We start from the raw sequence: 14,777 nt of genomic DNA on the forward strand, positions 1-14,777 counted from the left end.
GCATTGCTCTTCAGTGCTGCCCAGCACAGTGCGCTGCCTCGACCGCGCTGCTCAGTGCTGCTTTGCTAACACGTTGCGTTTCTCTGCACAGCGCTGCTTAGGTAAGCCCTGCGTTGCTCCGCGCTGCACTGCGCTTCCCGCACCGGCCCTCCCCTTACCGCGCTACCGTTCATTGCATTGCACTGCATTACATTGCATTACCCCGCACAGCTCGCCGCCGCCTTGCTCTTCCCTCCCTCCCTCCCTCCATTGGAAGAGCCTCACCCAATCAGGATCGCCGGCCGCCTCTGCCCCGCCCCCGTCCGTTATCTCCGCCCGCTCATTGGCTGGCAGCACCTCCATGGCGACGCGCTAGATGGGCAGCCCAAGATGGCCGCCGAGCCGGGCGGCGGGTGCCGCGGTGCTGCTCCTCGGCCGCTGCTCGCCGCGTTCACCGCCGCCCTGCTGCTGTGCTGCGACCGCGCCGCCGGCCTTTCCCCCTCTTTCTCCTCTTCGTCCTGTCAGCACCGCGTGCCCGGCCGCGGGGAGGTGCGGCCGCGGGGCTCCTCGGGCGGTGCGGGGCGGGGAGGTCGGTGCGAGGGGTCGGTTGTTCGGGCTCGGCTCGGAGGGAGCGGGGCCGCAGCACTGTGCTCCTCTCCGGGCAGGTGGTCTATCGGGTTCCTCTGAGGGAAAGCCACGTCCTGAAGAGAAGCGTGGATCAGCGTCTGAGGATTAAGATTATATACGACAGGAGCGTTGAGGGGTGAGTATGGCGTTGTGCTGCGGTTTGTCCGCGTATCTGCGAGCAGAAATCCTATTGGCGAAAAAAATAACTTTTTTCTTTTTTTTAATATAGTTTGCTGCCGGAGAAAAGACACCTTATAAAGGTATGTGGCTTTTTTTTTTTTTTTTCCCCTCTTTCCTTTTTATAAACTAGCATGTAATGGGGAGTTTGGTGGCCCTGCATGTGGCGGAGGGGTTGGAGACTCATGATCCTTGAGGTCCCTTCCAACCCTGGCCATTCTGTGATTCTGTGATAAACAACGCACACTGGAGAAGAGAAAGCTGCGGGGAGCTCTGAGAGCGACCTTTCAGTGTCTAATGGAGGGCTGTAAGAAAGAAGGGGACAGGCTTCTCAGCAGGTCTGTTGTGATAGCAAAAGGGAAATGGTTTCAAACTAAAAGAGAAGAGATTGAGACTGAGTATAAGGATAACATTTTTTGCAGTAAGAGTAGTGAAGCACTGAAATGGGCTGCCTGAAGAAGTGGTGGATCTCCCATGCCTCAGAGGCATTCAAGGTCAGGCTGAACTCAGAGCACCTGATGGAGCTGTAGGTGTTCCTGTCACTGCAGGGGATTGGACCAGGTGACCTTTAAATGTCCCTTCCAACTTAAACAATTGTGTGGTTTTATAACCACTGAACTGCATAGGAAGACATTAGGAAGTCTGCATCTCTGCTGTTCTAAGCCACAGCACCTAGCACATTTCATGTACCGTGGTTGTTAAAGCTTGCAAGATCTGTCTGCACTGCTACTGGGTGACTTCTGGTTTTGTTCTATTTAGAACAAACTTTTCCCACAAGCTATCTCTTACTTGGAGAAGACTTTTCAAGTGCGCAAATCCACAGGTACTATCTTGCTAAGCAGGTATGTGAACTTTTGTTGAAAGTCTAGTACTGTCATTGGTATTTAACATTAAGTATGGACTTTAAAAAAAGAATATAGTAAGAGCACAAGAAATGCCCTGGCTCAGACCAGTGGTCCCTGAGGTTCAGTGGTGGTGAGTGATGCTACCTGAGGAAAATGTACAAACCTTCCGTGATCAGCACCTGTATTTGGAGATGATAAAGAGCATACATGCTGCTTGTTTCCTTTTTAGTCTACCCTATTTATGTACCTATTCCTAATCTTTCCTTGAACCTGTAGAATATTCCATTAACAACTGGAGGCATTGTACCTTCCGGATAGCATAACTAATGTTTTTCACCTTGAAAGTTTACAATACTGCCTTGTTAAATATTTGTATTGTAGTGCCATTGGATGCTGTAAGATTATGCTATGCTTGCTTTTAAACTCTAAAATGGTGCTGTCTGTCTTTGATGTTTGATTGAAGGCAGTGTGCAACGAACCAGTATTTGAGGAGAAAAGCTGACCCTCACAGGTATTGCCGAGGAGCCTGTGCCAACCACACACGATGTGGGCCAGTTATTGTTCCAGAAAAACACCTCCAGGTACTCTGAGCTACCTCGGTGCTTCTTAGCTTTTTAAGTACTATTGGTTGTGGAAACTACTGACAACATTAATATTGCTTGCTGTGTGTATGTGACCACTCACAGGCGATGCTAAGTATGAGTGACTGTACAGCAATGGCTGCTTATGTATGCTGTTTGTGAGCCAGAACTTTCTAATTGTTATGGGAAACAAAGTGTGCTACTTTGGGGACATCTGGCTTGGCAAGCCCCTCTTCTCAATCATGAGAGCTAGTCATTTGTAAGTCATTCCCTGGCTCTGGTTTTATTTAGCATTGTTGCAGGGAGTTTTCTCATCTTCACCTGTCCTAGGATGGGGCTTATTCTTAGCCTCAAGCTAGCTGTAGTTTGTTAATACAAAGTTTCTGTCATAGCAGATATATTTTAATAGTTCCATCTGAACATTGTCAAAGCAATGCAGGGTGTACAATCAGAATGAGCAGCTCTCCGATGTACCTGACCAAGAAGGGGTTCAAGATGCTGACTTTGTCCTTTACGTCAGTGCTCTCACCACTGAAAGGTGTGGCCACGAAAACATCATTGCATATGCAGCCTACTGCCAACTGGAAGCTGAAATGGACAGGCAAGTGTTCTCTCTGCTACAGACTTCTTTAAAAATTAAACTTGGAGCTTATGTATGGAGTTTGTCTACTTATGTTATTGTATGAGAACTGCTGAGTCACGGCCTGAACCTCTGATTGATCACCTGAGGTGAGCCATGAGTCAGCCAGAGGAGCACAGCTGAAGGCAATTCACCTGTGCTGCCGGAAGGGGTGGAGCCTGGCTGCACCCCTCCTAGACCTATTGAAGAGCTGGCTAGCAGTGGGGAAGGATCTCATCTGGAGATCCCTCCTTCTGGTGTTTTGTGGTGAGCCCAGCATAAGGGTAAGCCTTCCATTTATTCTCTCTTGTTATCATTGTCCACTTCGCCTAACTCTCTTGTTTATTTTGTGATTGTAACATCTTGATATCCGTTGATTATACAGTTATGTATAGGATAACAAAGTAGAAGTCATTGAAATAAAGACTAATGCTATATCCATGTAAAACGGCAATGACAGAATAAAGCTCAACTTGCAAAGCTGAGGTATTTAAATCAAAAGTAATCTTCCACTGTTACTGCCTGAACTTTATCTTGTGATCCTACTTCTGTTGTGGTAAATGAATTTGCTGCTATTTTACTGAAAACAATTATAAAACTGTCTTGCAGGCCAATAGCAGGGTATGCTAACTTGTGTCCAAACATGATCTCAACACAACCTCAGGAATTTGTTGGCATGTTATCTACAGTGAAACACGAGATTATCCATGCACTGGTAAGGTTTGATACTATAAAATGCGTTTCCCTCAAACTTGTGCTGCTGCCTTCTTGGAAGAGAAGGATGTCTGGTGAGGGTAAAGCTCTGACTTTGCCTGTTTCAACTCATGCATTAATTGCTTTGAGGTGCAGCAGTTTAAGTGTGCCTGCTGGAAATGTAAACACTTCCATGGCACTGGACTTGTTGTGTGAATGTCTTACCAAAGGTTCCTTCTTGATTTACTTGCAGGGTTTCTCTGCTGGACTGTTTGCATTTTATCGTGATGATGATGGAAAACCTTTGACAGCAAGATATGCAGATGGACTCCCTCCTTTTAATGAAAGGTACTGATTGGTTTTGGACCTCTCAGTACACTGAAGGATGTCTTCAGGTTGTCTGATACATTCTTGCTGTCAGCCTGCTGAAAAGCCATCTTAATACCTTTGTGTTTATTATGTTCGTGCTTAAAAAAAAAAAAAAAATCATATTAGTCTTCCTTTACATTGTCATTAAACACTTACCTTGTTATGCATAGGGGTGATAACGAGGCAGGATTTTATTTATCAGAAGGCTTGTAGCTAAACATTAGAACTACCCATGTTTTCTGAACACTTTACGGGACTGGGTCTTGCATTTTTTGTAGTCTGTTCAGTGTTGGTGCATTGAATACAGTCAGTCTTTTTTAAGGCGTGTATTTTTCCTTGCTTGTAGTTCAGCAGAAATGACAGTGCTTGTAGGCTAATGTGTGATGATGTTGTTGTTGAATAAACAATTTGCAGTACATTTTTGATAACTGCAGGAAATGTGTCTTGAGTCTAAAGGTGTAAGTAGTATTAGTAGTGAGTCATCTTTGTTGGTAGTGCATGTAATAAATGTGTACCTTACAAAGGAGAAGCATTGCAAAGTCAATGTAAACTTCATAAAGAATGAGAAATAGAGATTATTCTTCGTTCTGTTTTTTTTAATGGAAATGAAACTTTGCATAGTTGCATGTATTTATGGGAAGGATCTGTAACTAACAAACTCTTCTTACAGCCTAGGTTTGTATCAGTGGAGTGATAAGGTTGTTCAGAAAGCAGTGAGGTTATGGGATGTTCGTGGTGGCAAAATGCTGCGCCATGCTGTTCATCTTCTGACAACACCTCGTGTTGTTGTAAGTGTTAAGTTACACTTTGCATGTGAAGGTTACTGTCACATTTCAGTGTCATGAATATTTTCTACTTTTGTAATGTTATTCATATTTGGCAAAAAATCCACTTTGTTTCAAATGTAACGCGGTGTATAGGGCAAAAGTCTGTTTTCTGGAAACTGGCCATGCTGGCCAAACTGCTCAGAGCATAGCAGTGCCCATAGGTGCTGTCACATTGGCAAAGGCCAGGCTTTGGCTTTGTGATGCCTTTCAAGGTCTCCAGATCTCCTGGAAAACGCACTTCTTCACACAAAACTAGTTGACGTGCAGTGCTTCTTCACAGAAAACTTCGTTTGCACCCCCTCCCCATGGTGTTCCTCAGAAACAGGTTGTGCTGGTGGTGCTAAAAATAACAACATTATTTTTTTTTAACTTAGTCTTTCGCATTCACACAGTATTTTCACTTAATTCTGCTGTTTTATTCTTCCAGGCTTTAATGGCTTGTTGCTTCTGGAAGATAAGTAGGCAAATTGCTAGGCTTGGTGTTGGGGTGCCAGTTGGCTTAGTAAGCATCTCAGTAAGAGAAGTATTTTATGTTACAAGGGAAACAAGATAGTTGAAAGGAAAATGCTGAAAGAGTTTCTTAAGATTCTTCTAGAAGGTGAGGAATGTATATGACTGCTTCTCTGTATTTTGAGAGTTGTGTTGAAATGTTTTCTTTCTAGGAAGAAGCTCGGAAACATTTCGATTGTCCAATCCTAGAGGGAATGGAGCTTGAAAATCAGGGTGGCATGGGCACTGAGCTCAATCACTGGGAGAAGAGGTTGTTGGAGGTTGGTGCTAATATTAGGAATAGAAAAGCCTGCTCCCCCTTCTCTTATTTTTGTTTTTTTAGTGATACTGGAGCCTCAAAAACATGGCTGTGTCAAAGCTCACTGAAATATAGCTAAAACTGCTTAACTAGAAACAAGCATCCAATTTTTAGAATAGTCTATTTTTATGTCATTGCTAAATCTCAGAATATGGGTTTGAGGTAACTACTGAAAAATGAAATGTCCCATTTATCTGCTGCTTGCCCTTTTGAGAAGGCCTCATTTTTAGAGGAAAGGGGCTATTCCTTTGACTCAATTCAATTGTGTCATCCAATTCATTATCTCTGATCATTCAGGCTGTCACTGTCTGGATTTTGTCTTTACCTGCATGTCTCATTAGGGGAAGCTTTTCCCATCTTTACTCCAGAACCTTGCTGACCAAGGAAACACTTCCCTTCTGACACCCAAGCTTGTTTTTATTTGTAACGCTGAGTTATGTGTTATTTTGGGCAAAGATGTACCATCTAATCACTGTTGGTGAACAATATTGTAAATGCTTTAGGACAGACCTTTTCATGGAAGTAAACTTGAAAAAACGTGCATTTTTGAGATCAAAAGCAGCTGAATGAGGATAATCTAAAGAGCTGGATTGTCTATAGTAAGGGACTGGAACTTCCAATGACCCTCACTGAGTGGCTGTAACATAAAATGCTTTCTCATAGTAAGCCATTTTCTTAATTAATGATTTTTCAAGAGCTTACTAATAGTATGTGGTGACTTTCAGAATGAAGCTATGACTGGATCCCATACGCAGAACCGAGTGTTTTCCAGGATCACCTTAGCATTAATGGAAGACACAGGGTGAGTGTTAATATGAATGATAATGGATTTTTTTTTTTCTTCAAGTGTGTTTGTTGTTTGCTTTACTTGATGCTAGTTTTCAAATAACTGTATTTTCATTTCAAAATACCTTTGCAGGTGGTATAGAGCAAATTACAGCATGGCAGAGAAATTAGATTGGGGCCGTAATAAAGGCTGTGACTTCGTAATGAAGAGCTGTAAGTTCTGGATTGATCAAAAGAAACAGAAGTAAGTCTTTCAAAGAAAAAAAAAAGAAAAAAAAAAAGAGTAGTAGTAAGCAGATGCTCGTTTACATTTGCCCTCTTCAAATGAAACTCAGCAAGAAGTAATATGCAAGGAATGTTCTTTGAAGTATCTTCAGAATGCACTCAAGAAAGAGCACGTGAAATGTATTAAGACCAGTAGTACTTTACCCAACAAATACAGAGCCAGACATCTTAGAATGTGGAATGTGTTTACTCTTACTGTAAGAGAAATGTGCTTTGGAGAGGGACTTATACAACTCTTGTAGCTTTGTCATCTTAAACTGCAAATGCAGCTAGCAGTGTTTTGCATTGCTGGAATTTACTTAAAGCACCAAAAATGTGTGTTACCCATGTCAAAGCAAAGCCTTCTTTGTTTGTTTGTTACAGTACTTATAAATTTGCTCCCTGGTGGCCTCGTTTGGTTTGTAAACATTTTACTTCAAGGTTTACAGAGCACTGTCATTGAAACTGAATGCATTGTGACTTTGGCAGTCCTGATGTTCTTGAAATTAGGAAGTTCATAACCAGACAAATAGTATTGCCAGCTCATAACAGACAATTTAACCCTGCTTCTTTGTGGTTGAACAGGTGTGAAGGAGAGCAGGAACAGACAGCTGACAGTAGTTATATTACAGACAGTATATATAACAGTATATATAGTATATATAACAGACAGTAGTTATATTGCAGGAAGCAGTTAATCTGATTGGGTTATTATAATTATTTTTCTTTGAGGAGGCAACTCATCAGTCCATACTGTGACACTTTGAGGGGTAACCCTTTGCAGTTAACCTGCAGACAGGACCAAAGAGCAGTAGCAGTGTGCAACTTACAGAAGTTTCCAAAGCACTTACCTCAGGAATATCAGGTATTGTGGATCTAACTTTATCAAATAACTAAACATCTGCATTACTGTGTTATGCAGTCAGGTGCATGGTTTTGTTGTTTGTTTGTCTGTTTGTTTTTCTCTGAACTGGTAGGTGAGAGTAGATATTGTGAAAAATGTCTGCTCAGTTTCTTATAAGAAGTATGAAGGCCTGAAATAAGGCCTTGTGACCTTAAGAAGATGGTAAGGATGTTGCTCATCTGTTTAAGCAAATCTCAGATGATAATGTTAGTGTGCAACAGAAGCTTTTCTTCACCTCATCTGCTGCCTTATGTTGCTGTCATACTATGGAATTTCTTGTTTCATCCCAGCTATAATTGCAAAAAGGGACAGGGGGCAGTGCAGGGACATGTGAATCCCAGTGCATTGTTTATGTATTCTTAAGTACTTTGGGCTCATCTGGCTCAGGGGTATTATAAGTGTCTGTTAATAGCATTCCTGAGAAGTAATTGATGTTCTTACAGCTGTAGTGATTTGTTCTATTTAAAAACAAACAAGCAACCCAGCTGTAGGCTTGTCTTTGTACAAACTGCTTAGCTACCTCTTTTGTTTGGCAGTATTTTGACAATCTCAGTGGAGTACCAGCAGAAGATTTGCCTTACTATGGTGGCTCAGTAGAAATTGCTGACTATTGTCCCTTCAGTCAAGAATTCAGTTGGCATTTAAGTGGTGAATTTCAACGCAGCTCAGACTGCAGAATAATTGAAAACCAACCAGGTTAGTTTCAGGGCTTTAATGTGGTGCTTAAGAGACTGTATGTTTATCTGGGAAGGTCTTGCTGTAATCCAAAGTCATTGGATGTAAAATTAGTGTCACACTGCCCTGCGTGCTGGACTGAGAAGCATTGCACTTGGTTACTTGGTGTTTTCTTCCCAAGTATACATGAAATACAGAAATTGCATAAGGGTTGAAAGAGATGATCCAAATGTAAGACAGAGGTTGTGGGTGGAGGGTTGATTGATTGTTTTTGAGTCTCTGAAAAAAATCATGCTTTCCATCTTTGTAGTCTTTTGTCAAAGCAGGGAGGCTGGCAGACTGGCAGAGCGTGGGTCTGCCTCCCAGAGTAGTCCCTAACTCAGAATATTGCAGAGTGCAGAATCCTGTAGGATATTTGTTACTCATCTCTGCAGTTCTCTCAAAACAAAATGAATACCACTCCTTCTCCTCAAGCCAGCAGTTACAACTGGCTCTCTCTGGGGCAAACATATTCATGTGCTTATATGGAAAATGCCTTTGTTTTCTTTGCACTGCATCTTCAAGACAATATGATTCGCAGATTGAGTTATGGTTAATGGTCTAGAAGATCCTAGAAGGAAACTGGGAATTAACTGTAGTGACATTAATTATGGCAGGCTTGTTTGACATGTGTTTCCTTTTCACGTAGTAAATTGCAGTTCAATATATTCTCTCCACTTCAGATCCTACCAAAAACTATGGTGCAGAAGAATATGGACCAAACTCTGTATGTCTGATTCAGAAATCAGCTTTTGTCATGGAGCAGTGCAGGAGGAAGCTCAGTTACCCTGACTGGGGAAGCGGATGTTACCAAGTAAGATTGTATGTTGCGTGGCTTTGTTTCTTGCTTTGTTGGTTTTTTGTTTGTTTGGAAATCAAGGAGAAAAGTCTGACATGCGGTGTGGGTTGGGGCACCTGGGCATGGTTCAGAATCCTCTCTTCCTTTAATTAACTAACCAGGACATGCATTGAGAAGAAGTATTTTTCAACCATAAGTCTGTAGTTTAGATGGCACATCGAGTCAAGTGTGTGGCCACTGGGCAGACCGTGTGTTACCTCCAGTCTTGCTAAGGGCTTCATTTGTCTTATCTCTGTGATGCTTTTTCCTAAGCTAAGTGAGAATACTTATGCTGAAATTGTCTGTCGGCGTTTGACATGAGTTAAATCACTTTGATTTGTCTGTGGCAGGAAGCACTGTGCACATGGCACTTCTCGTTGTCCTCCTACCACTCAGCGAGTGTCTCAGCTGGAGGTGTCTCTTTCAATGACAGCACAACTCTAAAATGCAGTTTTTAGCAGAAGCAGAATTTTGCTCAGTCTCGATTGGTTATCTGTGTAATTGCATGAAAGAGTGCAGTCAGTGCATTTTTTTAGACAGTTGCTGGGAGTGCATTAAAATACTTGCAGGTAATCTATGCTGTATACAGACTGCTTACTGAGCATCTTATTTCCCTGTTGAAAGAGATCCCACATGGAAAAATGTATTTGTAGTAAATCATAATACAGACTTCGCTTTTATTCCTTTATTTTAAGGTTTCTTGTTCTCCACAAGGGCTGCATGTTTGGGTGAAGGACACTGCATACTTGTGCAGCCGCTCAGGTCAGGTGTTAACTGTGAGCATTCAGATGAACGGCTGGGTGCATGTTGGCAATCTGATCTGCCCTTCCTGCTGGGATTTCTGTGACTCCTGTCCCCCGGAGCGGGATCCTCCAGCTTTGAACTTATCGAGAGCTGCAGCAATTGGTAAGGTGTCTTACGGTGTGCTGAAGTGAGGCTTGATCTAAAACATCTGAAAGCACTGATGATTCACATTAATGAATGGGAAGAGAGCCATGGTCTTGCTATTCCAGGATCCTAAGACGTTAAAGGAAGGTGGCAAGGTGCTGGGCAATCATGCTTTTGCTTCTAGTGGCTAATGCAGAAGAAATACATCTAAACAAAAATACTTTGTCGTGTCTCCTTCTGGTAATCATCCCAGAAACCTAGCTTTAGAAAACCAGATCTCTGTTCTGGGGAACATAACATGACCTTCAAAATCGTCACCTTAGTGCAAAAGGAGTACTCATATATTTTCCTGTTGACAGTACTAATGCAGTAGTCCAGAGCACAAAAGGCAGGTGTTACTTTGCTTTCTGAAGGAAGAAGAAAGCTTAATTCACTGACGACCAGTTAATATTTTATCAAGAGTAGATTCTCTCAAATGTTGACCAGTAAAGGAGAACATTCTTTACAGTATTTCTCATTTGTGGCTTATTTTTAAGCCTTTAATCAATTCTTTAATTGTTGGATGTATTTTTTCTATTGCATTATTTAAGGAAAAAGGAAAAATTAAGGAAAAAATAAACTGGTCACCTATAAGAGGGATAGTAATGTTACTTGGTTGCTCTGGATTGCTAGCCTTGAAAGCTACAAATAAATCAGTGCCAATAAGATGTTGCAAAGACAACAGATACATTTTTGCTCTCTGGTTATTTTATCCTCACTTTAAATGCAACATAGAAACTTTGTGCTGTTTTGTTCTTTGTTTCAGACTTGTGCTCTTCCTCGTCTAGCCTGGTCGTAACCCTCTGGCTGTTGATGGCTAACTTGATTCCACTGGTAACAGGATTATTCCTCTGTGCGTAGCTCAAGCAGGGAGCCAGAAGATGTTTCAAGATGATGCATTGCAGTGTTGCACCTCTTATTGTGGAGCACTGAATTGTTTTGTCTTTGCAGGCAGCTGCCTTCTCCTGAGCCTCATCTCTCCTGGCGAGTAGTGGTGCAGGCAGTACTCAGGGGGGTGCTGACAGCAGCAGCCAGAGCCTGAGAGAGGTGGAAAACGTTCCATGTCATCTCAATAAGTGCCAGTATTTTCTTGAATTGCAACCCTTGATTTTGACACAGTAACAAGATCGCTGTGCCAGCCTTCCTGGCAGCTTGGTCAGGATTTGAAAGGAGAACTGCTGTAGTAGAATTTGGGATTGTAGTTTGTTTGGTTTGTGTTTTGTTTTTTTTTTTTTTCTTTTTTTTCTTCAGCGTGACTGGTAGCAAAGCAGCCTCAAACTGGAAATATACCTCAGTGGTTTAGTTTGAAAGCCATGTGAAAATCAGTTATCATCACTGGTAATAACTCAGACCTAAGCAGGTATGGGAGGTTTCTGTCAGTTCTTACATTTTACAGGGAAAAATAATGGAATGGAATGGACCAGGTGTTGGGAATTGTTTCCACAACTGAATTCTGCAGCTTTGAGGCTTCTCAGAATTCGTATAATTTTGCAGTAAAGCATCTTCACTTAAAGGGGTTCACTTAAACCTTCATACGTGCACAGAGTGGAATTTTAGAGTGATGACCATGACAGCTGTTTAGATGTCACATCTTTGTTTAGCATGTGAAATGGAATATGTGAAGTATTTGAATATTCTCAGAATGGTTTGCTAGACAAACGCATTTCGGTACTGATACTGGTCTGTAAAATTGGGATAGGTTTTCTAATTTTATTTGATTTTTTTCTTAAATCATGGCATTGTTTTTTATTAGAGTGAGCATTAATGCAGCTGTTCTCACTTTTTTTTTGTAGCCAGTAGCTATGGCAGCTATCATCTTACAGAACCATACTGACTTCTCTAGGCCAAAACTGTATTGAGTAGGTAAAGAAAAGTCTAATCTGTCTTCTTCCACCCCTCTTTCTTGAACCTGTAGTTGATAGTTCAACTACCCAAATAATTGGCATTTGGATTACGTTAGAGAATCAGACACATTGAGATATGCAAAGGCATGCCTTGGTACAAAATTCATCTCTTAGGGGACAAAATCTGCTTGAGGAAGGAAATGAGCAAAGTCTGTCTCACTGAGGACAGCTGCTCTATCTGACACTTGTGAAGATGTTTTTCTTTGTTCCTGACCCTACATAATGTGTTACTAATAATGCCTCTTAGAGCCAAGGAAACTCTTTTTGGTCCAACCCTTACCTCTCCTGTTGCATAACTCTCGTTTGTGGGAAGGTACTCAACAAGGGAGCAGATGTGCAAGTGCACTAAAAATACAAAGGTGGAGAGAAAGATGTTACACCACTTCTTTAAGGCTTGATTCCTTTCTAAAATGAAAGGCAGAGGAATGGAAAGAGTAACTTCTTTAGCTATGATTAATGTTTAATAATAGGACTTCCATTGTACTTGTGAGGACACTAAAGATTATCTTCGTGCCTAGTATATAGACAATTTATGACACTGGTGAGGTGAGTAAGCTGTTAGCTAAAACTGTCTGAGGGCACATTGCTAGGAGATTACATTGCACTGGGCTAGTTCCCTTCTGATCTGCAAGTTATGCACAGTTTGCTTTGAGCTAAACAAGGCCTGGTTAGCCTTAATTGGTGTTTCTGAGAAGCAATACAAATTAGGGATCAAATGCTTTAAATGTGTACAAGTTTGAATCAAGAAACACTCAAATTGATGAGCAAACACCGGTAACTTTTTAAGGTGTGCACAATCAGCAGTCAGTGTAACTGGATTCCTTGAAAATGTAAAGGTTTGAGAATATATCTTTGGCCCCAGAGGTTGGTATTGTGTCTTTTGTCTGTTGTGCAATAATACAGTTGAAATGGCATCACTCAACAGCAATGCTTTTTATACTTGAAAAGAAATTATTGGTTATTTTTTCTTACTGTGAAATATTTGCACTGTTGGAACTCTCTGGTTAACTTTATAACTGTTAAACATTTCTAATGGTGTTAATTTATTGCACTTGGTATTTGATATGCTGGTCTCTATGTGTAAGTGGAGTTTGTTATATTTGAGTGAGTATTTTTTTATCTTCTACCCAGTTGTTTATCTCGAGGGCTTTTCTGAGCACTAACTGAAAACTGAAAGATGGCTTAAAATGTCGATGCTTCCCTACTTCTGGATTTGGATATGTTTGAGCAAAGAAAGGCTGCGGTGCACCGTACCTACAGGGAGCATCTGCCTGCCTGTCGGAGTGCTAGCAGTCAGGTTCGGTCCTACCTGCTGAGTAGCTGCATCAGTGGATCCAGTGAAGTAAAACTATTAACGCCTTAATAATCTGAGATTTCAGTTGTAATCTCTTTGACGTGCAGCCCCTAAATTGGCCGTGAACCACGGAATTGGATGCAACTTGTTGAGAGGGCAGATTGAAGGCGGGCAGAATCCAACCAGTTCTGTCAGTGAGCTGGTGGCTGCATCTTGTTGGTGCTGCCAGAGGATGTGTCAGGTTCTCTTTAAAGTGGCAGTGAATTGGTGGCCTGTCAAAAGGAAGATCTGAATAAAACTGCCTACCTCAGTTCTGTGTGGCGTTGAGTTCAGCTTTTAGCCTGTTGTTAACTTGAGCAGCTTAAGGTGAATTAAGTAAAAACACGCCTCAGGTCTTTAAGAGCAACATAAACATAGTAGGAAGCATAAGCCATTTTTTAGTGTAGAACACAGCTAAAATTGTAGCTTAAAACGGTCATTTGCATAGCCTTAAGTATGGTTTCCCCAGTAGGAGTTTATTTGGCTTGAAATAAATGCGAAATTTGCAGGCGTCTGCTTTGGGTTTCCTGACCACGTCATGGCCAGTCCATCACTCTGCAACTCTTAGATGTGAAAACTGAGGTATGGTGCAAACAAGCCTCATTTTCACCAGGGTAGTTGGCGTTATTCCCTGGGCTCTTCCTGCCCTAGGAAATAAATGGATTGACTCCTCTACATTTCCAGTATGTAATGTCCACGGTTTTAATGTTATAAAATCAGGTTCCGTGTTTCCTTGTGGAAGTAAATTGGTCATCTTTAGTTATCCCAGTAGTTCAAATTTATATATATTTCAATTAGAAGTCGAGGCAAGTCATGCTGTAGGAACTCATTTTTCGCGTGTTTCAGTTATAAGAAGGAAGGAGAGCTTTTGTCTGGAGTATGCACCAAGTTAAATGACACAGAGAAACAGGCTGCTCCTTTCCCTTGAAATGTCTTGAAGTTCTGGGAGGCTGCTCTGTGTACAGGTTAATAACTGGAACTGAACTTTGATGCTCACCAGTTGACTGTTGGTGCAACATAGCTTATTCTTTTTGTTATGCACTACTTAATTAGGAAGTCTGGTGCAAATCTTCCTGCTCAAATACATTTCAGTAGAGAGGGATGCATAGGTCCTCCCTTCCCCACATGTCCCATGCGTGGCTGTGAGCTGTGGGAGCCTGCAGCCTGGTTGGGCTTGGCTCAGTGCTTGGCTGGATGACTGCTTGTGTCACTCTTTGGGTCAGGGGTCTGTGTTGTTACATTCAATGATGCCATCTTACACCATCAGACCTCCAAAGTGTAAATGGTGCCTTCAGAATGTGAAGCTTCCCTTGGAGATAAAACAACTGTCTTGGGAGAACTGGCTGACCTTGAATATGTGTTTCTTATTTTGGTACAGAATGTAAATACAGAACAAATTATTTTACATAGATTTTGACTGGGTTGAGATATAAGGGCTAATTTTTGTTATTTATGAAGTTCAAGTCTTATTTTATTGTGTAAAAGTGTCATGCAAAAGAAGGAAAAAAATATGTTCATCAATAAAAACGTCTGTAGAAAATGGACTCTTCTTGGCCTTTTCTTTGAGAGCTGACAGTGCTAG

The 14,777-nt window shown here is 41.6% G+C and overlaps 1 protein-coding gene across 1 annotated transcript; it reads left to right on the plus strand.

Moving 5' to 3' along the window:
- The first annotated feature begins 369 nt into the window (after positions 1 to 369).
- On the plus strand, positions 370 to 14,735 carry LMLN (leishmanolysin like peptidase). The gene is made up of 17 exons (XM_042809162.1): positions 370 to 528; positions 645 to 742; positions 836 to 866; positions 1,543 to 1,625; positions 2,092 to 2,209; positions 2,641 to 2,810; positions 3,438 to 3,543; positions 3,775 to 3,869; positions 4,561 to 4,678; positions 5,380 to 5,487; positions 6,251 to 6,327; positions 6,445 to 6,555; positions 7,308 to 7,440; positions 8,016 to 8,175; positions 8,877 to 9,007; positions 9,727 to 9,937; positions 10,725 to 14,735. The coding sequence occupies exons 1-17, from the start codon at positions 370 to 372 to the stop codon at positions 10,817 to 10,819; spliced, it is 2,004 nt and encodes a 667-aa protein (XP_042665096.1). The 3' UTR covers positions 10,820 to 14,735.
- The last annotated feature ends 42 nt before the right edge of the window (positions 14,736 to 14,777 follow it).

The sequence above is a fragment of the Centrocercus urophasianus genome, unplaced genomic scaffold, assembly GCF_019232065.1.
Source record: "Centrocercus urophasianus isolate 14NV4802_14NV808 unplaced genomic scaffold, USGS_Curo_1.0 seq_1100, whole genome shotgun sequence".
NCBI lineage: Eukaryota > Metazoa > Chordata > Aves > Galliformes > Phasianidae > Centrocercus > Centrocercus urophasianus.

Coding starts and splice junctions, on each gene's coding strand:
- LMLN (XM_042809162.1), top strand. CDS start 370: ATGGCCGCCGAGCCGGGCGGCGGGTGCCGCGGTGCTGCTCCTCGGCCG. Junction 3,870..4,560: donor CTCCCTCCTTTTAATGAAAG/GTACTGATTGGT, acceptor CTCTTCTTACAG/CCTAGGTTTGTATCAGTGGA. Junction 9,008..9,726: donor GGGGAAGCGGATGTTACCAA/GTAAGATTGTAT, acceptor CTTTATTTTAAG/GTTTCTTGTTCTCCACAAGG.